General features: G+C 35.3%; 1 protein-coding gene across 5 annotated transcripts in view; it reads right to left on the reverse strand.

The window, feature by feature from the left end:
* Window positions 1-20,403: 20,403 nt before the first annotated feature.
* Window positions 20,404-25,848, reverse strand: part of SPOPL (speckle type BTB/POZ protein like) — a 71,393-nt gene continuing 65,948 nt past the window's right edge. For all 5 annotated transcript variants that reach the window (XM_003822823.5, XM_034954063.2, XM_034954066.2 and 2 more), the window contains one exon: window positions 20,404-24,682. In XM_003822823.5, coding sequence (XP_003822871.1) covers window positions 24,538-24,682 — 145 coding nt within the window. In that variant the 3' untranslated portion in view covers window positions 20,404-24,537. The remainder of the gene's footprint in view (window positions 24,683-25,848) is intronic.

A 25,848-nucleotide genomic window follows, 5' to 3' on the forward strand; every position in this document is an offset into this window, starting at 1 on the left:
AAATTTATGGACTAGATATAGGCAATGGTTGCACAACCTCAGGAAGGCACTGACTGCCACTGGACTGTACACTTTTAAATGGTTAATTTTATATTATATGAATTTTACCCTAACAAAGACAGCAGAAGGGTATCAAGCAATTCATGGGGGTAAAGAAGAGTATTGTCAACAAAATGGCACTAGGATCAACAGAACAGGATATCCATTCTAAATTTAAAAAGAATAAAAGAACCTTGAAACTTTACCCAATGGCATTCACAAAAATCAATTCAAAATGAGTCATAAAGCCGTATGTATAATTTAGAATTTGGATGTGTTAAAGGAAAACAGAAAAAAATGTCAACATGAATGTAGGGTAGACAAAAATTGTTGTAGACAGGACACAAAAATTACTAACCATAGAAAATAGAAAAATTATATTTTATCAAAATGTAAAACTTCTTGTTCCTCAAAAGTTACCATTAAGAAAATGAAGAGACAAATCACAGACTAAGATTTTCTTAAATGGTATATTTGGCCAAGGATTTATATCTGGAATATAAAAATTACTATAAATTAATAAAAACAATTAATAATCATAAATACAATAAAATAAAAACATTTAAAGTAGATAAAACTCTTGAACAAGCACTTTACAAAAGAAGATATATAGATAACCAACAGCACTTAAAAATGTTCAATGTCCCTGTTTTCCTGTGTGTAATCTGAACTTAATCATGAGGGAAAAAAAATCAGACCTACCTAAGTTAAGGGACATTCTACAAAATAATTGACAGTAATCTTCAAAAATGTCAAGGTCATGAAAGTCAAGGAAAGACTGAAGGAAGGTAAACAGACATCACAACTAATTGCAACATGTGACACTGAACTGGCTCCTTTTGCCACAAAGAATATTGAGATAATCGTTGAAATGTGAATGGGGTCCCAGATTAGATGGTGTGATGGTCAATTTTACGTGTCAACTAGACCGGGCCACAGGATGCCCAGATATCCTGTAAAATGTTATTTAAGGGTGTTTCTGGAAGTGATTAGCAATTGAATTGGTGGACTGACTAAAGCACATGGCCCTCCCCAATATGGGTGGGTACCATCTAGTTTGCTGAGGGCCTGAATGAAACAAAACGTGCAGGAAGATCGAATTCTTTCTCTACTTGACTGCTTGAGCTGGGACGTTGATCTTCTCCTACCCCTAATGCTCCTGGTTCTCAGGCCTTCAGACTCAGACTAGAATCCACATCATCAACTCTCTGGTTCTCAGGTCTTCAAACTATACGAGCTTGCAGACAGAAGACTGTGGGACTTAGCCTTCAAAGTCATGGGAGTGCATACTTTATAATAAATTCCTTTATATACATGCACTTATCCTTTTGGTTCTTTTTCCCTGACCTAACTAATATATACAGTCTTGATGCATTGATGTTGATTACCTGATTTTGATTTTATTGCATAACATCCTTGTATGTTGGAAATTCACACTAAAGTATTCAGAGTTATTGGGTCAATAGCTTACTTTCAAGTGGTTAGTAAAATAAGTTCTTTGTTTTGTGCTTGCAGCTTCTCTGTAGGTTTGTGGTTGTTTCAAAAAATATTTTAAAAGACAACTATGTAAAAGTATAGGATATAAAGTATATTCCAAATATGAAAATATAAAACAAACATGTATGGTTTTATGTAGATAAAGGAAATGGAAATAGGTCTATAGAGCTTTAGATGAAGAGTGGTTACATTTGGGAAAGATAGTTGATTGGGGAAATTAGGAAAGATTCTAGTTTGTGATTCAAAATCTTTCTAGGTTGTTTGACATTTTTATACAATGATAATATAGTCATATATTGCTTATATGAAATGAAAAAGGAGATAAAACCACCACTGCTTTCTGATTATGTGATTTTAATATTTGGGGAGTTTAAAAATCAACTAGAAAACTACTACAAGCAGTAAGAGAATTCAATAAGGTAGCAGAGTATAAAATTAATATACAGAAATCAATAGATTTCATGTATACCATGAAATCAGAAAATGTACAAGTCAGGAAATGTCATAGAAGACAAAAATCTCATTTCTAATTGCAATAAAAAAGATATAATGCTTAGGGGTAAAAATAACAAGAACTGTATAAGTCCTATGTGAGGCAAGCATTTCAGAAGGTCAGGAGACTTAAGCAAATAAAAAGGTATTCTTGAGTGAAAGACTCATCACAAAAATGTTACTTCTCCCTAAATTAATTTAGAAATGTAATCTCAAAAGAACCAAGAGGATACTTTTCAAATAACTTAAAAAAGGTGATTCTAAAACTCTAAAAAAGAAGAGCATTGGAAAGAGCCTAGGTTTTAACCAGACGTTAAAACCAATGATAAATTCTCCATAATGAAAACAGTGTGTTATAGGCGAAAGATTAAGCAGAGTAAGCAATGCACAAAATAAATACTCAGAGACAGACATAAATTAAGGTGGCATCTGAAATGCCACCTGACAAGGCTGACAAGCTAGGCTTTTCAATAAATGATGATGGAAAAACTAGCCACATTAAGAAAGAAATAATGTTGATCCAAATCTTACATTCTATAAAATGAAAAATTTTATATGAGTCAAATAATTGAATGTCTTTTTTGAAAAATAAAGATACTAGAAGAAAACATAGCAAAATCTTTTATAACCTTGGAGTAAGGTCTATGACTCAAAATCTAAACTCTATTAAAGAAAAAACAGATAAATATATATGCTCACACCCATAAAAATAAAATCTTGCACTCGGTAAAACAAAAACATAAGCAGAGTCAGAATATAGGTGAATAACTGGGGAAAATAATTACAATTTATATTAGAAACATAGTGCTAATTTCCCTAATATACAGAAAGCTCCCAGGAAATGATAAGACTAAGATCCATAATTTAAAAGTAAAGGGAGAAAAAAGATGAATAAACTTTTTAGGGGAAAAATATACAAATGATATTTAAATGAAAAAATACTAAGCTTTATTCATAATAATAAAAATACGAACTAAAACCGTACTAAAACAGTACTTTCCCCTTATCATATTGGCAAAAAGCTCAATCATTTTACAGCACATTTTGTTGATGATGCTGTGGAGAAATGGCATTTTCATTCAATACTCAGTAGGAGCAGAAACTGGCTGTGTGGAGGCAATGCGGCAGTAACTATCAAAATTGCAAATATATTTACCATTTGATTCAGCAACTCTGCTTCTGAGAATTTATCTTAATCATACAATCTGCATACATAGACATAATGTCAATGTTATTCACTACAACATTATTTATAATAGCAAAACATTTGTCTTATGTTATCAGTAGTCATCTTACAAAAAATATCATAAACCTGAAAGTCATCAGTCAGGGTTGGTAAAGTATCTCATGTTACATTCTTAAAATGGAATACTTACACTATTAAAAAAAAAAAAGGAGGGAGGGTGACAGAAAGCTACTGATATATAAGATACATTTTTTTTTAGAGCAAGACCTGTAACGGTGAATATGGTGTACTCTTTCCAAGAAAAGGAGAAAAATAAAGAATAGATATTTTTATTTGCTTACATTGATGTACAGATATTCTGGAAGAAGATACAATAAACCACTGAAAGGATCATTAGGTTTAGATGGAGATGGCGTGGGATAAACTTTTCTCTATATAACTGATCTTTTTAACTCCATGAGATATGGGGTTAACCTACGAGAAATTGGCAATATTTAACTATTTCTGACCTACAAAAATGTTGATTTTTAATAGTTACTATTACAGTAGTCCCCCACCTCCAGCTCACTTATCTGCTGTTTTGCTTTCTGTGATTTCAGTTACCTGTGGTCAACCTCAGTCCAAAAATATTAAATGGAAAATTCCAGAAATAAATAATTCATAAGTTTTAAATTGCACCCCATTCTGAGTAGTTTGATGAAATCTCACACCATCCCACTCCAGCCCAGCTGGGATGTGAATCTTCTCTTTGTCCAGTTTATCTGTGCTGTAGATGTTCCCACCCATTAATCACATAAAAGCCATTTCAGTTATCAGATATGTTGTCCCATACTGCAGCTCTTATGTTCAAATAAACCTATTTTACTTAATAATGGCAACAGTAATGGTGCTGACACATTGTTATAACTGTCCTATTTTTATCATTAGTTATTATTGTTAATCTCTTACTGTGCCTAATTTTTAAAAATTTTATTTAAGTTCTGGGATACATGGATGTGCCAGTTTGTGACATAGGTAAATGTGTGCCATGGTGGTTTGCTGCACCTATCAACCCATCACCTAGGTATTAAGCCCCACATGCATTAGCTATTTATCCTGATGCTCTCGCTCCCTGCCACTCCCACCCCCTGACAGGGCCCAAGTGTGTGTTGTTCCCCTCCCTGTGTCCATGTGTTTTCATTGTTCAGCTCCCCTTTATAAGTGAGAACATGCAGTGTTTGGCTTTCTGTTTCTGTGTTAGTTATCCTCAGCAAACTTACTGTGCCTAATTTATAAATTAAACTTTATCATGGGTATGTATGCATAGGAAAAGAATATGTAGAGTCCAATACTATCTATGGTTTCAAGCATCTACTGGGTGTCCTGGAACATATGCCCCTTGGATAAAATGAGACTACTACATTATTACCATTTTATAGATTCTGAAGATATATGAGAGTATCGGAGAACATGGGAGATGCTAGGTTTATTGAAATGTTGTAATCTATCAATTACATTAAGAAATCAAAATTTAGAAAAATGCTATTTGAGGAATTGATGCCTTCCTTTGGTAATGGATACGATCCATTAACATTGGATAATGTTAATTCATTAGCTTTCTCTTTTTGCCTTGGCTAACTGGAATCTCAAAAACTTATTTAATGATTGACACATTTTGTCTTGGTTTTTCTTTAATTTTTAAAGTTCCTATAGTATTATAAAGTTTACTTGTAAAAGGTGTGGTATAAAAATAATTATAGTTGGTATAACTGGTGATCTTCCCTATCTAAGAAAATGGAGGACCTAAATAGTAGTCAGATGTAATTTGATAAATTAAGCCTTGAGTTCAGACAGTAACATAAGAGAGAGAAGGACACTGAGTGTGTTATCAAAGAGTCAAGATATACACAAAATTTTGTTGTCATTTGGACCTTTGAAGATATATCCCTGGTTAGAGTAAGTGGAGGAAGACTCAGGAAATAAACTATTAAGGAGAACCCTGGGGACGAAGTGAGGAATGTGCATTAAACACAGATAAAAATACAGATTAAACCTCAATTTCAGGTGGCTGGAAAAATATACGATCTCATCCAAGGGTTTTCAAACTTTTCTGTGCCATGAATGAATATTTTCCCAAAATGACATTTCAAGCAGGATTACATTGGTACCTCTCCCAGAAGCAGAGAGATAAACTCCAGTTCACTACAAGAGAAACTTAAGAAATACTTCCCTCTTACTCTAAGTTCACGATAATTCACTTCTACTGGTCTGAAATAACTGGCTCGCAAAGTCTCTCCTAGTTAAGTGTGATGTTCTAATTTCACCACTGGTTGCAACCCAGCGTCGGATCCCAATGGTCTCTAGGCAGAATCTGTCCTCTTGTTTGATGTCATCAGTAGTCATCTTGTCAAGGTGGAATGAGTCCCACCTTATCCTCCCAGTAGAGAGGATAAGAATTACCAGGTAATTTTTCTCTCTCCAGCTTTTCTTGAATGACAACAAAATGCAGAAGTGTGGCCAGGGAGAATAATAAAGAACAGGGAAATCGAGGGGAAAAAAGTAAGGATCAGCCAAAAAAAAAAAAAAAAAAAAAGGTTTGAACATTGTAAGCAGAAGGTCACTTAAACCAAGGCAATTTTGGGAGAGGTTCTGAGCAACTTTTTCATAGAACAGACTCAGAACCCTAAGAGGTACAAGCATTGACCAAGAAGATAGGAAATCACTAAACTTAAATGTAGATGAAATACAGAGGTAAATGTTTTATTATACCACGAGCTCCAAAAGGAATAAAGATAGCCATTACTTAAAGGCCTTTCTACAAAAAATAAAATGAAGGAAAATTTTGGAGAGAAAGGGAAGAAATGAGATGCTGCCCAATTGGAACACACAAACGAGCAGATACCTGATCCAGGCAGAAGGCATAGAGTTGCTGTGAGGAACATTGAATTTACAGATCAGCAAGATGCTGCAGCTTCATCTATTTGTTCTTCTGGCATTTCATTCCCCAGCTCAGGAAGTCAACTTCCTGAGAGTTGAGAAACAGAACATAGGTGGTCTTATTAAAGGCAGCTTGTTTCAACCACAATAAAAATAAATAAATAAATAAATAAATAAATAAATGGATGCAAGTCAAATTTGAAATAATTAGCTCTTCTTTAAATTGATTTGAAGTTGTCCACCTTTTTCTTTACTGTCTATGTATTGAAAGCCATTTTTCTCCTAGGGAAACATCAAGGGACTTGGCCTTAGAAAGTAAGAGATTGATAAGTGCAAAACTCTGAAAAAAGATCAGAGGAAACTACCCAATGCAGTATGACAACTGTCCCTTAAATGAGAATTAATCCTATGGTAAATCAATCTATTGGGCTGGCTTGCTCTTTAGAATTCCATGAGAAAAAAAAAAAATCACAGTGGAAGCCTAGTTTACTCCTTACTATTTTCAATGTATAATTAATGACAAGATCTATGGAAGTTTACAGAGATTCTTGATGGCTAGTAACAGAATAAATTGAACACATTCTTAATAGGAGTTTGCATTTGAAATATTACCTTGTGAATATCTGCAATATTAATATTGCATTTGTAATCACTGAAACACAGTGCACCTGGTTCTGTTTCAGAAAAAATGTAAGCCCAACTTCTAATTAGTAAAACGTAAGTGGGATTTCCTTGGTTTACCCTAATTTTTTTTTTTTTTAAAGAGAGAGAGAATTAAGGTAAAGTGTTTCCTTGGAGCAATAACAGAGAGAACATCACAAACTTTTATTTTGGTGTCTCAAGGTCCTATGTCCTGATTGCCCCATATTGCTAGAAGGAAACAGGAAGGCTTGAGAAGTCTCATGCTCATTTGAAAGAGAAAGTCATTAAGCACAAAGATACCCAAAGGCTTTGGACAACATCTGCTCTAGGATGCAGCTGATCCATTACGCAGAATTAGAGAGTCCATAGCTAGGCACTAAAAGCAAAGAAGTCAATTTCTGAGAGTAGTCCCATCTGTGGAATGATTCATTCAAGTTTAGTAATAAACTAGATGCTCTCAGCAGTGTTAGGAGTGAACTAATGTCCCTTTCCAGAACACCTGTCCTATCTTGCATTTTCTCACTGTCAGGGGCCATTAAAGGTATTGTGAGGCTTGAAGTTTATACATTTTTAGGGGCCTCTATAAAAAAACTAAATTATTATAAAAAAATTAGTTAGAAAAGTGAATATTTCAAATGAGAAAAGGAATTATAATAAATTACAAACCTTGAAAAGCTGACATAGACATCACAAAATCAATGTAAACAACATAGTGTTTTATTAATTGTCTGATATACACTATACTTCTTCTTTTCCCACAATTTGTTTGGCATAAAACCTTTGAAGGGCACTTGTTCATACTGACAATTTTCTAGTATCTCTAAAAAGGTAATGGAAACAAAATTTAGTCTGAAACATGGCTGATGAAATTTGTGTTACAGGACTGATAGTTTTTTTAAAAAACTTCTGCCTTCACAACTTATTACTGGTAATGAGATGCAGTATGTTAAGATGCATAAAACATGACTTCGCATGTCATGAAGCTGTACAGCTGTTAGGAGTACTTGTACAGGCTTTGCGCCCTACATACATAGAAAATGTGATAAATTTCACACAAATTCCATCAAAAAAGAAAAATATGATTATGCATTGGTAATTATATATGTGCATTTCTGAAAATATACTTACAGAACACAACTTCCATTTTGTCTAGGTATTAATGAGAATTGAATTTACCTCTTGAAATGTTACATATCTGAGAGTTGGAAGGCTTTCCCACAGGCCATTTGGCTCCATATATTTCAAACGTTGTTTCTCTATTTAATTACCCATTTACTTCAATGCCAGCTGCAAGAGGACATGTTTATATCATGTACAACATCTAGCTTTTCACCTTTTTTACATGGTTTCAGAGAGTTAGCCTGGTGGGCAAGATTATTCCTAAAACCTGTTGTGTGCCCCACATGCACAGATCCCACAAAACACAGCAGAAATAGATTTCCAACTCAAGTTTCCTTAGTTGGAACCTCTTAACGCCTGTAGCCACTCCATTACCTCCCCAACACTAGGGGAAGAGTGACAGAAAGTTGGGGAGTGAATAGAGGCCAACGTCTTAATCAATGGCAGTCAAAATATTTTATTTTGTAAATCTTATGAAAATATACGAATATGCAATTGCATTACTAGAATCCCTCCCAGAGCCTTTAAAGGAGCTCATGTGTGCAGTGATGAGCCTTGAAGCTGAAGTTTCATTAGTTTCACTCTAAACCTACATTTTCGTGCTAGCACATCAGCACAGTTGGGCAATATTGGGTCTGCTCCTACCCTCCGTGCTCATGGCCATGAACTTGAGATGGGACCTCAGCACCTATTGTCCTGGAATTGCTTTTTCCTCTTCCTATTCCCAATCTCAGCCTCTTTCCCTTTTCCTATGCTAGTGTCATCTTTATTTTGTCTTCACACTTCCCACATCAGAACCTCAAACTGATTGCCAGTGGCCTCAATGAAAGGTGAAAACTCTTGACTCCCCGAAGAACAATTTCTTGCCTGACTTCCTTTCCCTTCTTTCTCCCCTCCTCCCTCCCTCCCTCCCTTCTTTCCTTCCTTCCTTCCTTCCCTTCTCTTTCTTCTTTTTCTTTTCTATCTTTCTCTCTCTTTCCTTTTCCTTCTTTTGAGACAGAGTCTCGCTCTGTCACCCAGGCTGGAGTGCAGTGATGTGATCTCAGCTCACCACAACCCCTGCCTCCTGGGTTCAAGTGATTCTCATGTCTCAGCCTCCTGAGTAGCTGGGAGTACAGGCGAGTGCCACCATGCCCAGCTAATTTGTGTTTTTAGTAGAGATGGATGGGTTTTCACCATGTTGACCAGGCTGTTATTTATGTTAACTACCAAGTGTCAGTTGGTGGTGGAGGGCAACTGAGAGCTGTTTTCTCCAGTAGTCAGAATGTACCTGCATGTTTGCCAGTTGTGATAGCTGCATTCACAGGCTGGGCGCGGTAGCTCACGGCTGTAATCCTAGCATTTTGGGAGGATGAGGTGGGTGGATCACTTGAGGTCAGGAGTTCGAGACAAGCCTGGTCAACAAGGTGAAACCCCGTCTGTACTAAAAAAAAACAAAAATTGGCTGGGTGTGGGTGGCGCATGCCTGTAATCCCAGCTACTCAGGAGGATGAGGCAGGAGAATCTCCTGAATCCGGGAGGTGGAGGTTGCAGTGAGCTGAGATGGTGCCACTGTACTCCAGCCTGGAGGACAAGAGAGAAACTCTAGTCTCAAAAAAAAGAAAAAAAAAAAAAAAAGATAGCTGCATTCACATCTACTCTATCATTCAATCCTCACAACATTCTTATGAGATAGTAAAGTTATCAACATTTTAAAAGATGAGGCAATAAACTCAGGGGATAAGTAAATTGACCAAGATTACACAGTAAGCAGTGAAAGATTCAATTGCAGACATTGATTCCCAATAGCTCCGTTTAAATCAGTATGTGCTGAGAGCAGGGAAATACAACTGATTGGCTGACCCAAGTCCTAATCATCCGACTTAGATTGAGTGTCCCTTCAATATCTATGCAGATCTCTCTAGTCACTACTATCAGATTTACCAAATCCTTCCTCCAGGCACAAAACATATCTATCTGGCTCATTAAGACAGAAAGTTATGCACAGGAGGAGACTTTTGCTCTATACCCACTATTGGATTTTAAGCTTGTTTGAAATCTTGACTATATACCATCCAAAGCTCAGAAGGGGTTCAGAAATTACAGAGATGGCATGGACAATTATGATTTTTTCCTCAGATGCTAACAGCTCTCGGACAGTCATAAAGCTGATTTGGGTTATTCAGAGAGCAGAAAAAGAACATACCTTTGAAAGCCTACAAATGTCTTTTCAGAAAATAAACCTGAGACTAAGTGGAAGGAAAGGAGAAACCCTAAAAGGAAATACAGATAAAATAAACTAAGAAGTAACATATAAGGCTATAAGGATGAACATGACAACAAAAATAACTAAAAAAAAGTTAATCAAAAGTTTGAAAATGAAAAAAATCTTATCTTTATCACTGTTAGTTTTCAGGTAAAAAGCATTTTGATTCTGCATTTTCATTTCACTCTCATGCTGATTTCTTCATAGAGAAAACAGAACCAGAACACCTGTTTCCTACTACCATATATACAAAACTGTTACAGTAGGTAGCTAGTCAGGCAGGAGTGGGGCAGGAGAGGGTTCCCCACCAACTGCCCTACCCCCCATCCCACCACCAGAAATGTCAGAGGTGACCATTAGATGATGGTCCGGCAGTTATCACACTTTCTAAAATAACAATTGGTTGTAGCCAGTGCCAGAGGAGGCAGTTTCCTGATGGGCCGGCAGTTGTCATACTAAAATGATAACTGGTCCAGCCAGTGCCAAGGAGAGGCAATTTCCCAATAGATAAAAACACTTGAGATTGGTAATCAGCAGCTGCCAATAAAATATTCAGGAATTGGGTGAGTGGGCACAAGCATGCACATTAAGAAGCAAAATGGCAGAGTATAACCTTCCAGGGGCATTCCACTGGAAATGGGAAGAATGCTTTAGTCAAGCATGCGTACAACTCCATTAAACACATTGCACATGCTTACCTCCAAAGTGTTAGCAGGTCACTGTGTGGGTGACCCACCCTGAGGGAAGAAACATGGGAAAAGGGATTCAAGACCCTGGAAATATGCCAACATATAAACCCCAAGTCAAAAGGTCAAATGGCATAGTTGACCCTCACAGTTCCCGCTTGGGTCTCTTCCAAGTGTACTTTTCTTTTTTTTCCTGCTCTAAAGCTTTTTAATAAACTTGTACTCCTGCTCTGAAACTTGCCTCGGTTGCTTTTTCTACCTTCTGACCCTAAGTAGAATTCTTTCTTCTGAGGAGGCAAGAATTGAGGTTGCTGCAGATCGGTCGGATTCACCGATCGTAACCTGGACATTTGCCACCATTAACAAAACCTACCATAACCTACTTTGATCCTACTCTCCTTCCCTCTTGTTAAAATGGACAAGAGTAACTATCCTTTCTCCTATTTAAGGTCTCTTACTTTATTGAATACCATCACAACGTGCATGAAATTATACACAACCCATTAGCCTGTTTCCTGTATATTCATGCCCTCCCTCTCACTTGGATATTCCCATTAGCTTAACAATTTTTGTTTGTTATCAGAGTAGTACATGTACATAATATAAAGAGTCAAACAGTAAAACAAAACTTATTTTGAGAAAGCAGCTCCATGCTTTGTCACTTCCTGCTTCCTGGAGACAAACCCTGCCAACTCTGAACTCTTCACTCTGGAATTTACCTTCCTCTTTCCAAATTCCAAACTTGTTGATATGGCTATTTCTTGATTGTGTATTTTTGTTTGTATATTTGTTTTAGTTTTCTATTTATCAAACATTAACTTATTCACAAACTCCCTGCCAGCGCTCTATAAATACATGCAAAAATACTACATGGAAACTCAGATGTGCAGGAATAAGTAAAGAGCATTGAAATAGTAAATATGTGGATAAATAGAACATACCTTTTTTTCATTTTTCTTCTCTTATTTTTTAAAAAATATATTAACTATTTAAAATAACTACAACAGGATATTGTAGGGCTTATAATGTATTTAAAAATAAAGTGTATGACAACAGTGGTGCAAAGGGTGGGGAAGCAATAAATGAAATTAAACAGTTGTATATTTTTTATAGTTTACATGAAATGATGCAACATTAAGTAAACTAATCTTTTTCATTAAGGATACACATTGTAATGTCTAGAATAACCACTAAAAATGAAAAAAGGTATAGCTAAAAAGGAAACAGAAGAAATAAATTAGGATATTGAAAACTTTTTAAAAAACACATAAGAGAGGAGACGAACAAAAGAATGAAAAACAGACGGGACATATAAAAAAGAATACTAAGATAGTAGATGCAAATTCATACTTATCAGTAATTACACAATAACATTTACATAACATATTTATAGTTTACACACACCAATCAAAAGGCAAGCTTCTTAGACTGGATAAAAAGCTAAGACCAACATATGTGTTTTCCACAAAAGACTCACTGTAAATATAAAAACATCAAGTTGATAGTGAAAGGTGAAAGTGTGGAAAAATGTGTACCATCAGAATGTAAGCCTAAAAAAGGTAGTGTATATTAATATTGCTAAAGTAGACTTCAAGACAAAGAGTGTCATCAGGGATACAGAAGAGTATTATTTAATGATAACAGATCAATTCATTAGGAAAACATAAAAATCCTAAATGCATGTGTATCTAATAAAAAGAGCTTGAAATATAAGAAATAAAATGGGCAGGACTGAAAGGAGAAATAAACAATTCAACAACTATAGTTGGTGAGATCAACATCCCTCTCTCAGTAACTGATAGAAAACAGCACACAAAAATTAGTAAAGTATAGATTTGAATAGCATTACCAATCAATTGGACCTAATAGATATTTGTGGATTGCTACAGAAAACAACTGACAGTTACATTCTTTTCAATGCATTTGAAACATTTACCAAGAGAAACTACATGCTGAGTACTAAAACAAGCATCAGTAAATATCAATGGCTAGAGTATATCCTCGGGCCACCAGAGAATTGAGATAAAAATTAAAAATGAGCTATATAGAAAAATTCCAGCTATTTGGAAATCAAGCTAAAACACTTCCAAATAACTCCATGATAACAGAAAAATATCACGAGGAAGTTAGAAAATGGTTGAAATGGAACAATAATGAAAACACAATAAAAATAATTTGTAAGATGCTATTATAAGATTTTCTTAGAGGAAAGTTATGGCTTTAAATGCTATGTCAGGAAGGAATAAAGGTGTAAAATCCATGATCTAAGCTTCTAACTTAAAAAGCTAGGAAAAAAACGAAAAAATTAAACAGCATAATGAAAAAGGGAAATAATTAAGACAAGTTGGAAATCAATAAAATAGGTAATAAACAACAGGAAAAAAATCAAGAGATAACAAAATTGACCTGTGAAAAGATTAAAGCTGATAAACGTTTACCAAGAGCAATCAAGAAAGGGGAAAAAAGTACCAAAATTAGAAACGAAGAAGCACTATTACTTCATGTCCTACAAACATTAAAGGTTAACAAAAAGGGAATATAATGAACAAACAACTTTATGCCAATAAGTCTGACAACATACATAAAATGGTTATGATAGGAAATAGTAGAAGACCCAGCTATGGCCTAGAAATTGAAATTATCAAAGATTTGAAACTATAATAAAAATGTTGAGGATACAGGAAAGATGAACAATACGCATGAAAAGAATAAGAAATTTTAGTAGAGGCATTGGAACACTGAAAGAATCAAATGGAAATTCTGGAAGTAAACTCATTAGGTGAGCTTAACAGCAAACTGGACTCGATTTAGGAAATAATGTGTGAACTTGAAAATAGGTCAATAGATAATACCCAAATTGAAAAACAAACCAGTTAAAGAATAAAAAAAAGAAAACCAAAACAAAACAGAGCATCTGAGATATGTGAGGCAATATCAAATGATTTGATATATGCATAATTGGAGTCACAGATGGAGAGGAAAGAGAGCATGAGGAAGAAAAAATATTTAAAATTTTTTTTTGAAAACTGATGAAAGACACCAAACTATATATCCAAAAAGCTCAAGAAATCCTAAGGAGGATCTATCCAGAGAAAATCGTACCTGCAGTAAAACTGCTGAAAACCAAAGATAAAGAACAAATTTTAAAAGCATACGAAGCAGGGGAAAAAACCACATATTACACACAGTGGAACAATACAAACCACCACAAAACAAAACAAAACAAAACATGAAAAAAAACCCAGAGACCAGGACCCAATGAAATAACATCTTTAAAGTCTTGTAGGGGGCAGGGTGGGAAACACTTATCAACTTAGCATTCAATATCCAGTGAAATGGTCATTTAAAAATGGATTCTTTCTGATCATTTTAGAAAGAAAAAATAAATTTTAAAAGATGAAGGAGAAATAAAAAGAAATTTGAGACACACAAAAGCTTCAGTAGAAGAAATGCTAATAGAAATTCTTCAGGCTAAATGGAAATTATGCTAGAAGGAAATAAAGATCTGAAAGAAGGAACAAAGAGCCCTGAAAGGGTAAATATTTGGGTAAATGTAATTGACATTTTTTGTGAGGAAAAAAAAAAAAAGGGCCAGGTGCGGTGGCTCATGCCTGTAATCCCAGCACTTTGGGAGGCCGAGGTGGGTAGATCACGAGGTCAGGAGATTGAGACCATCCTGGCTAATATGGTGAAACCCCGTCTCTACTGAAAATACAAAAAACTGGCCGGGCGTGGTGGCGGGCACCTGTAGTCCCAGCTACTCAGGAGGCCGAGGCAGGAGAATGGCGTGAACCCGGGAGGTGGAGCTTGCAGTGAGCCAAGATGGTGGTGCCACTGCACTCCAGCCTGGGCAACAAAGCGAGCGAGACTCCGTCTCAAAAACAACAACAAAACTCCGTATGTATAAATATATGTTTTAAATGTACTTTAAAAACTCTTGCCTATTTTAAATTTAAAAAATGTATCTTGTGTTTTATATCATGTGTAGAAGTAAAATATAAGCAGATAAAAGCACAAAAGGTTGAACAGAATTAGACTGCTGTATGTGAAGTGTCGTATTAGTTGAAATAGACTGTGCTAAAGGTACTTATTGTAATCTTTAGGGTAACTTGAAAACAGATAAAAGGAATTGTAGCAAAAGTTTGAACATGCAAGATAAAACAGAACATTAAAGTGCAATTCATTCAGTATAAAGCAGGAGAGGAGAAAGAGGGGAATAAAAAATGGATGGAATAAATACTAGATATCAAGATGGAAGAGTTAAACCCAAACTAAAAACTAATCACATTAACTGAAATGGAGTAAACACTCCAAGTGCAGAGATTTTCACAATGGATAAAAAGCAAGATCCAACTATATGCTATTTACATGAAACACACTTTTAAAGAGAGAAGTAAACTGAAGGTAAAAGAATGGGGAAAGATAACTTTTAAAACAGTATAAAAAGCTGATGTGACAACAGTAATCATTAAAGTAACTCTAAAATGAAGAGGGTCTCACTATTGATAAAGATCTTTTGTGAAAATTAAAAAAAATCAACGAATCAAGAAGACATAATAACCTTAAATATGTGTGCCCTTAATAACAGAATTTCAAAATACACAAATAAAAAATTAACAGAACTAAAGGGAGAAGCAAACCAATCCATGGATAAAGTTAGAGATTTTAACACCATTGTTCGGTAATTGCTGGAAAAAAGGAAACAAAAATGAGTAAACATATAGATTTAAATAGTACTATCAATCAGCTCTACCTAATCGTCATCTATAACACACAACACTTAACTGCAGAAAACACATTCTTTTCAAATGCATATAAAACCTTCATATAGAGCATATTGTGCCATAAAACAAGTATCAACAAATGTCAACTGATTGAAATTATACAGAGCATATTATCTGACCACCACAGATTTAAGTAAGAGATCAATAAAACTATGATACCTAGGAAAATTCTCCCAAATATAGAAGGCAAACCCATGAGCCACAGAATAAATCCCAAGGCATATTAGAAAATATTTTGAACTTGTGATAATGAACATACATACAACAAAATATTATATAATGTAATTAAGGTAGCAGGTAGAGAAAAATTAAAAACTTTACATGCTCATAAGAAAAGAACTATATACAAATCAATGATTTAAGCCTTCACCTTAAGAAGCTAGGAAACAAAGGGTAAGTAATAAAGCTAAATGAGGACACACTGATGAAACAGAAAATGGACACCAACAGAGAAAATGAACAAAGTCTGTTTTTTATAAATATCTAGCAAGATTGATCATTCTTAATTAATAACTGTTTCTCTAATTGTCAGCAAGGTGAATTAAAGTAAAGGACATGTCTTTTTTTGTATTTTTCTTTTGGCATCACTGTATCTTATACCAAATAAGGGCTCAATTGTATAATTATTACTAAAAGGAAACACTTGTCCATTCAGCCTAAAACCTTAAATCCCAAGAGCAATGGATTTGATCAAGACTTTGATGTGCTAAGTTCTTTTATGCTTGAATGTTAACAGTTCTCCCTCCTCCTCCTCCTCCTGCTCCTCCTCCTCCTCCTCCCTCTCTCTCTCTCACACACACACACACACACACACACACACACACGGAAAGTGTCTTTTTTCTTTTTAATTTTTTTAGACAGGGTCTCAATCTGTCACCCAGGCTGGAGTGCAGTAGTGTGATCTTGGCTCACCGCAGCCTTAACCTCCTGGGCTCAATCGATCCTCCCACTCAGCTTCCCGAGTAGCTGGGACTACAGGCCCGTACCATCATGACCCCAAATACAAAATTTTTGCAGTGTTTGTAGAGATGGGGTTTTTGAACTCCCAGGGTCAAGCGATCTGCCTGTCTCAGCCTCCCAAAGTGCTGGATTGTAGGCATGAGCCACCACACCTGGCCGGAAACTACTATCAGAGAATACTATAAACACCTCTATGCAAATAAACTAGAAAATCTAGAAGAAATGGATAAATTCCTTGACACAAACACCCTCCCAAGACTAAACCAGGAAGAAGTTGAATCCCTGAATAGGCCAATAACAGGCTCTGAAATTGAGGCAATAATTAATAGCCTACCAACCAAAAAAAGTTCAGGACCAGACAGATTCACAGCTGAATTCTACCAGAGGTACAAGGAGGAGCTGGTACCATTCTTTCTGAAACTATTCCCATCAATAGAAAAAGAGGGAATCCTCCCTAACTCATTTTATGAGGCCAGCATCATCCTGACACCAAAGCCTGGCAGAGACACAACAAAAAAAGAGAATTTTAGACCAATATTCCTGATGAACATCGATGCAAAAATCCTCAATAAAATACTGGCAAACCGAATCCAGCAGCACATCAAAAAGCTTATCCACCACGATCAAGTGGGCTTCATCCCTGGGATGAAAGGCTGGTTCAACATATGCAAATCAATAAACGTAATCCAGCATATAAACAGAACCAAAGACAAAAACCACGATTATCTCAATAGATGCAGAAAAGGCCTCTGACAAAATTCAACAGTGCTTCATGCTAAAAATTCTCAATAAATTAGGTATCAATGGGACATATCTCAAAATAATAAGAGCTATTTATGACAAACCCACAGCCAATATCATAATGAATGGGCAAAAACTGGAAGCATTCCCTTTGAAAACTGGCACAAGACAGGGATGCCCTCTTTCACCACTCCTATTCAACATAGTGTTGCAAGTTCTGGCCAGGGCAATCAGGTAGGAGACAGAAATAAAGGGCATTCAATTAGGAAAAGAAGTCAAATTGTCCATTTGCATATGACATGACTGTATATTTAGAAAACCCCATCATCTCAGCCCCAAATCTCCTTAAGCTGATAAACAAGTTCAGCAAAGTCTCAGGATACATAATCAATGTGCAGAAATCACAAGCATTCTTATACACCAATAACAGACAAACAGAGAGCCAAATCATGAGTGAACTCCCATTCACAATTGCTTCAAAGAGAATAAAATACCCAGGAATCCAACTTACAAGGGATGTGAAGGACCTTTTCAAGGAGAACTACAAACCACTGCTCAACGAAATAAAAGAGGATACAAACAAATGGAAGAACATTCCATGCTCATGGATAGGAAGAATCAATATCGTGAAAATGGCCATACTGCCCAAGGTAATTTATAGATTCAATGCCATCCCCATCAAGCTACCAATGACTTTCTTCACAGAACTGGAAAAAACTACTTTCAAGTTCATATGGAACCAAAAAAGAGCCTGCATTGCCAAGACAATCCTAAGCCAAAAGAACAAAGCTGGAGGCATCATGCTACCTGACTTCAAACTATACTACATGGCTACAGTAACCAAAACAGCATGGTACTGGTACCAAAACAGAGATATAGATCAATGGAACAGAACAGAGCCCTCAGAAATAATACCACACATCTACAACCATCTGATCTTTGAATCACCATAGGAACAGAATGCACCATAGGAACAGTAAGTTCAACAGCCTCCAAATGAAATTTTTTTTTCCAAAATATTCCCATTCTTGTGATTACTGTATCAGGGAACAATACTACCCTCCACCCAGTTAGCCAAATGCAAAACCTGGACCCTGGAAGCCACTCTTAACTCCTCTTTCTCCCTTCTACCTACACAATTTATTTTCAAGTTGTTTCAGTGTTTCCTTTCAAATCTCCCCTTAATGGAAAAAGCCCCCTCCAAACTATATAAAGATTGATAGATTGTTGATCAGCATGACATACCCCCATATGAAACACTTCAGTCCTCCCAGGTTAAGTCAGGTTCCTTTAATAAGGCCTATAATAAACTGTAACCCTGTCTTACTGGTTTATGTTAGTCCTTTCTTCCCTTTACACAGTAGGATATAGCCATCTTCATTTTCATTTCTATAAATGTTCTATATGAACCTTGGTCAGCCTCTAAGACTTCAAATAATGGGCTGGATGACACCCTCACTAAGCTGCTTAATTTCCACTGAATCTCAATTTAGACATCGCTTACTCAGAAAAGCCATCTGGGACTTCCACCCTCACCCCTAGGCTAGGGGCTCCTCTTGTATTCCTATCACAATTATCACATGCTATTATATGACTGCATTTTCTTCAAGAAAATAAACTTCATGAACACACAGACTATTTCCACTTTATCACTGCAAACAGCTCCACACAGTGCCTGGTACTCCATTTAATTAACTGCTAATATAAATTAAACTGAATTGTCTTTTTCTTCATCTCTCTATTCTTGTCCTCATAATCTGGAAACATTTCTCAACCTTGTCTTCTACTGATTCAAATGTCTGCTTTATCATTTCTGGTGTTGATCAAATTTAATGCATCTAACTTTAGTACCTTTTTTCAACTCATGCCATTCTCATTTTTCATCTTTGCCTATTATAATGACCATCACAATTTTTTTAGGACTTTATAAAATACACATTCTAAAAACCTCTCCTTATGGTAATATATCTATTTTAAGCAGAATAGCAGAGTTCTCAGTGTTTTTTTTTTTTTTTTTGCTGTAATTGTTATTTACAAATCCCACCTTTTTTTCTCTTTGCTTGTTATCGATTAAGGCCTGGTTTGAATCTGAGCAAATGGGTAGGATACCATAGAAATTGTTCAGGTGTTATGTCACAGACTGGCACAAGACTACACCTGCATCCTTTACAAAAGGAACGAGGGGGTGGGGGAACAGCCAGGGAGAGGTGGAAAGGAAGCACAACAGGACAACGGGAATGACAAACCTTTTGTTTGCCAGTGTACACTGCAGATGCATGCAGACCTCTCTGGTACTCCCCAACACCCCCCCAAAAGCAGCAACATATTATGTGAAAGATTTCTACCAATGTGTCTTCTATTTAAAAACAGTGATCAAAGCAAGTACCACTCTTGGCCTTCTCGTAGGAACAAATGATTCTGGGGTGGCAGACGGAGACATCACATCCCAGTGTTCTCAAAGTATTAAGGGGACTGGCTGCAGCAGAAGAGGAAGCAAAAGGTTACACAGAGTTCATTAGTAACATTTAGAATATTATTAACCACTTATGTTACTTTACTATACTTGCATAGATGATGTTCTAAATTTTTCAACCCTCTTTCATTCTATTAGGGAAAATTCAGTGCATGTATGTGTGTCTGAGGTACATGGAAGGTTTTTCACTGTGCCTTTCTACTACTATATTGGCCATAATTTTAAAGCACTAATTGCGTTACTGTTACTAAACTGATTCAGGAATATCCTGCCCCAATTTGCTTTTTGATAGCATCAAATGATTAAATTGTCTGGGATAACTGAAATTAAGACAGGATAGGAATGACAGGGAAAACGTGATCTCTGTTACATTAATGGTACGTAGCATTAGAATAAGTCATCCAGTATTGATGGTTCATACATATTAAAATAAATGCATATTAATATTTTACAGTTAAGAATGTCTTCAATTGGTTCCAAAAAATAAGAGCTCCCCTATGTAGAAAAGACAATTACTATGCATGATTTATCATATCAAATACATGGCTCTTTTGCAAAGCATCATACCAACCTGAAAAAGAAGAGTATGTATTCTTCAAATAAACACAAGATAAGCCCATTAATCTTGAATAAGTAGTAACAACTTTATTTTAACTCAATGTGTTGAAATGCAAAAAATATTTTCAGCAACAAGATACATGTATTATGTATCTTATCATTAACATCAGCTAATTAAAAACGAGGCTGAAAAGTTCAATATAAGTTTTTATACACTTGAATCTTGAAAATCAATTTCCCCAAGAACTAATTTTTAAATAATTTTTGCAGAATTTCATTTTCAAAAATGAGACTCAGGTAAGTTACATCTTCATTTTTTAAAACTGAATGCAAAATTTACTGGGTTACAGTATACAATGATAAACTCTGACAACAAAAAAATTTAAATATAATAATTTCTTTTCAAACATAAAGTTCACATACTGCAAACAGAAGACACTGTGTGATTTCATTCCTAGTAAGGAGTTAGTCTTGCATATGGTAGGCACTCAATATTTGTTCAACTGGACCTAAAATTTACATCATTCCATGAACACTTAAATAAAGTAGAGCTCATTAATTTGTATAAAAAAGGTTTGTAAAATACACTTTGTGTGCGGAAAGTGCTGTCTTTATAATCTGAGAACACTAAAACGAACCCACTCACCCACCCACCTTCTTTTGTAAGAATAAATTGAATATTTTTATTTTATCCATCAAAGAGCATGCATGTCCAAGTCAGAATAATTCACCTCTTCAAGTATACTTGGCTCTAAGCCAAGTATACTTAAGTATGTTGAGCTGGATTTTCACAATCCCTGTTCTATTTGAGTAACACTGGGTCATATCTATGACCCACATTTTATAAAGAATTCTGATTAAGATTTTAAATTTATGAACAAAATTTAAATGGGTATATTATTAATTCTAATTTTGGCCATCTAAGCTCTTATTTAGATCCAGTTTAAAAATAAACGAATAATGTTCATGACAACTTTTTGAGATCTTTGTTAATATTTTAAAACAATTTTATTATAATTGATGTCCTAAAAAGGCACTGTTTTCACATTTCATCATGCAGTAAATTGATCACATTTTTGAAAATTATCATTTCCTCTGTTAATCAATTGTCCTCCAAAGTAAAGCATATTTAAATGAAATATTTCTGCTAACCTGAACTTTCAACATTTAACTGATTTCTGTTTCCAGAAATTCACTCTTTGTAACATACCACACACAAGCCCCAAGCAAATACAGGTATGTACACACACACAGACACACACGCGCATACACACACACACACACGATCACATATTTCATGCAAGGTTCTCCAATTACCAATTCAAGACAATGACACATGACTATTCAAGGAGGTAACATTGGCAAGCCATATTATGGCACCTTCATTATTTGTGCTCCAAATATCAACACACATTAAAATTAAAAATGAAAAGGCACAAATATAGTATTTCTAAGTGTTGGTCTAAACAACAGTTACCCAATGATTATTCTTATAGTATGCAACATTTGAAACCATTCACTACCTTCTCAGAAAAAGCCTTGCTTAGGTGACAAAGGGAAACAGGAACAGGCTAATAGCTCAAAAGGCGGGACAGAATATCTATACCTATTTTGAAAGTAATGTATGCAGTTTAAAAATGAGGAGAAGGAGGCTATTAGAGCACTCATGTCAGAATACATTAAGTGTTTTTATCATTGCCTCAAGAACCCACAATACCAAAAATATACATAATAAATAAAAAAATAAATCAACTACCATATGATTCTGTTAGTATAATGGTAGGCATTATATTATCTGAAAAGTGGACATTTCTACAAACATGGATATTCTTACAGCACAGTGTTTGACATTTTTGGTACAAAATGTGCTACCAAACTAAAAAAAAATCTTTATAATAAAATCCTTAAGATTTGCAATAAACTCTCGAGTAAGTAAGAAGAAGCTGAAATGTTCATTATACGGTATTTTTACTGAAGTCACTGTGGTTAGAAATATAGATTCAAGCGGTGAATTAAATCACAATGTGCCGGTGTGGTGCGCATTGGATATAAATGGATACATCAGTACTTTTCTGATATATGACAACATAATTCTATAGCCTGAGGGAATTTTTGTTTTCTTATAAGACCCTCGCAAAATCTTAAACTGGAAATGTATACATATGTATGTATGTACGTGTATTTTTAAAATTGTATATTGCAAACTTGAGGCTCAATCTTACGATGGATTTAAGGAAGTGAATTTCTACTTCCCATAATACTCTTACACAGGATGAAGGATGAAGTTCCATCACCAGGTAAGAATCTTTCTTCTATCCCAAGAGATTCTTCCAATTTCAAATTTAAGTTACCACGACAAAGAATGAAACTACATAGAAAGTAATGAAGACAGGTGAAAATACGATCTTTTTAAACTCTAGGTTGTTGTGGATAACAAATGCTTAGTTGAGTTTTTTCAATGTAAATATGAATCCAAATGAATCTGGACATATTCGAATTGCTTCAGTTAACACCTAACAAAGAGATAGCAAAAATAAGGTCTATTTGAAAACACCTCAAGCTTCATTTTTTCTTTTGTCCTGAATTCAAACATTAAATAAACAAATTATACAAATTTTAATCTGAAGAATAGTTATGTTTGCAAACATAGGTATATGCGTTTTTTTCCAGTGACACACTTTTTCCCTTGTGGTCAAATATAAATCTTGCCATTAAGAAGCACATTGTCACCACCACAGTAAGTCAGATGTGGTACCCCAACACTGACTGCTTCTGCTTCTCCAGGACAATGCACCAGAACAAACCTCCCTTAAGAACACAACTATCAAACACTGAACGTGTATATGCATTTAAAGCTAAAATTCATTTATAATAAAGAACTGGCCCATGAAAAGCAGTTTATAAATAGTTTATCCTGTTCACATTATGCAGAATTTCAGTATCATCCACAATGTTAGTACAGTAACTGAAACACAATGAAGAAAAACGGGGAGTGAGGGGAGGTTCCTAGTGTGACCTGACATAGTCTAAGGGTTCTCTCCTTTTGTATGCATCTCCCAAAGGCAAGTATCAGTTCATTGTTTGAAGGAGAGTAGACTATCCAGGATTCATTTATTGTTCAGGTGTCTTTTCCAAAGTGTGAGAAAATAGGAGTCAATTCAATAATGAATATCTGTAATCCAAACCAATTTAACTACAATCAAGGATGTCTTTCTCATCTATTATCACAAACATCCCAGTTGCCTCCATCTAAAAATTTCTTTGAAAAGTTAAGACACAATTAATTATACCTTATTAATTCCCTCAAAAGCCAAAAAATATATGTACCATTCAGCATACAAAAGTTACACAGTAAAAGTGCATATATATCTTTCTTAATTGGCCCACTCATTAAATTTGCATTTGGTCATCCTTACTTTTAACATGTACAGAATTCTTCATATAAATGTAGGTCAGTATAAATTAAAAAAAAATTACTTCCACACAATACATGCTTTCTTCATGAAATCTTAACCTCAATCAGTTCTCAATAATTGTAAACTTAGAATAAACCCACAGTTTGTTGGACAGTTAACATACAAGACAAACATCATAAATGTCACTAAAAATCTGGGCCAACTCATTGCATATTTGCCCCCTGAAATGAAAAATAAATTAGAATTGAAGCAGTGTATTGCCATAACTTACCTTGAAGGTAAGAGGGTTCTCCCATATTTATAGAACTTAGATTGGAGACATTACTGGTAATCTCCAATACAAGTGCTTTTAAAGAGAACTTAAACTTTGAGATAGCATAGGACAAACCCTATAAAATTCATTTTTCTTTTTGCAAAATAATGGAAGATCCTTTTGAAACTTAATATCTTCAGTTATCAATATTACTGCATTATGGAGCTAGTGCAATCCTGCATAGCCTTGGTCAAAATGACAAGGCACAATAAAAAAAAATTAAAGTATTATATGAACAAGAGAAGTCATTGAAGATAATTTAAGGCCTTGAAGTGAATTAATCAGTCTAATTTAAAGCTGAAGAATAAACCATAAATTATCCACCTGAAATGCAAGCAATATGCTTTTTCAGCTTCTGTTCTGTGGACAAAATAACAGAAACAACTCTTGCTTATGGTTTGTGTATTAGAATCCTTCTGGACCTGGAGGAGTGAAAGTCAATTCCATTTTTCAACTGTTCATGGAAGATTTCAGGACTGTTTTAGCCGTTTGCGTGGAATGCCAAACTGTGGACACTGTGCAGATGCTAGTGCTCGAAAGGCTTCTGCTACTAAATGAGGGTGAGACTGAATCATGGACTTCCACCCTGATGTTTCCATTATGTCGGTTGCTTGGCTGAAAAATAGAATTAAAAGATATTTACTAAAGAATACTTTTCAAAATGCACTGTTGCACTGTTAATTTCTTAAAAACTTGCAAATTTCAAAATATTTGAACGCTTTTTACCTATGTATTCAAATCATTTGTTTTTATTAAAATACCATCTTTATCTTACTGGTATCTTCTGTGGCAACTGAAACTATTAAATTTTTCTGGAAGTTCTGCTCCCTTAAAGTATGTGACGTGGGTCTTTATAGTTCAACTCTCATTGTTACAATTTCTGTACCAGCTCTTTCAAGAGTCCCTTTCTCTTCTTTTACATGCCTCTTATAAGGCAGATTTTCTCTTGAGTTACAAATATTGGACTCTACTCTCCTCCCTTAACATGCATTACTAATTCTATCTCATCCACTCTTCACAATTTTAACTATGAAATTCAATGATTGGGGTTCCACACAAGGTTCATTCGCAGCCACTTGTTTTTTTCACTTGGATGTGCCTCAAGACCCATAAATTCAGGATTGTCAGATGAGAGCTCATCATCCCTCTCCCCAACCCCAAATTCTTCCTCCTACCTTTCCAGTCACCTAAAGCTTCCACCATCATCCAGTGATGCAAGCTGGAAATCTGGCAGTCACCCTAGACTCTCCTCTCCAATCATCAAAACCTTATTTTAAGGTTTGAAAGGCTTCAAAGATGTCCTGAATCCCAGTTTAAGGCCCACATCATCTTACGTTTGGATTATGACAACAGACTCCTAAGTGGTCTTCTAGTCTCCTGCTCCTCTTAAACCAAGCTTCCATAATGTTCCCTTGGTAACACAAATATGACTATATGAGGCCCTCTTCATTGTTTCCCACTGCCCATATCCAAGTTCTTTAGAAAGAGAAATACAGCATCATATTATGTTTGGTTTCTTACTCTACTCCCTACTTCCTACCTCCCATTCCATGATCTGGCATTTTATACTCTGATATTGAACTGCTTATTGTACCCTATGTACACTATGCTCTCACCAAACAATAACCGTAAATAAATGCTCAAGCAACAAATCTAGTTACCCTTCCTTGCCTCAATTCTCTACTTTATGCCATCTACCATCCAAATAATATCCAAATATTAGATTCTCCCTTCAAAATATTTCTTACTTTCTTTTCTCTCTAGCCCCACTGTCACCAATC

Source organism: Pan paniscus, chromosome 13, assembly GCF_029289425.2.
Source record: "Pan paniscus chromosome 13, NHGRI_mPanPan1-v2.0_pri, whole genome shotgun sequence".
Classification (NCBI taxonomy): Eukaryota; Metazoa; Chordata; class Mammalia; order Primates; family Hominidae; genus Pan; species Pan paniscus.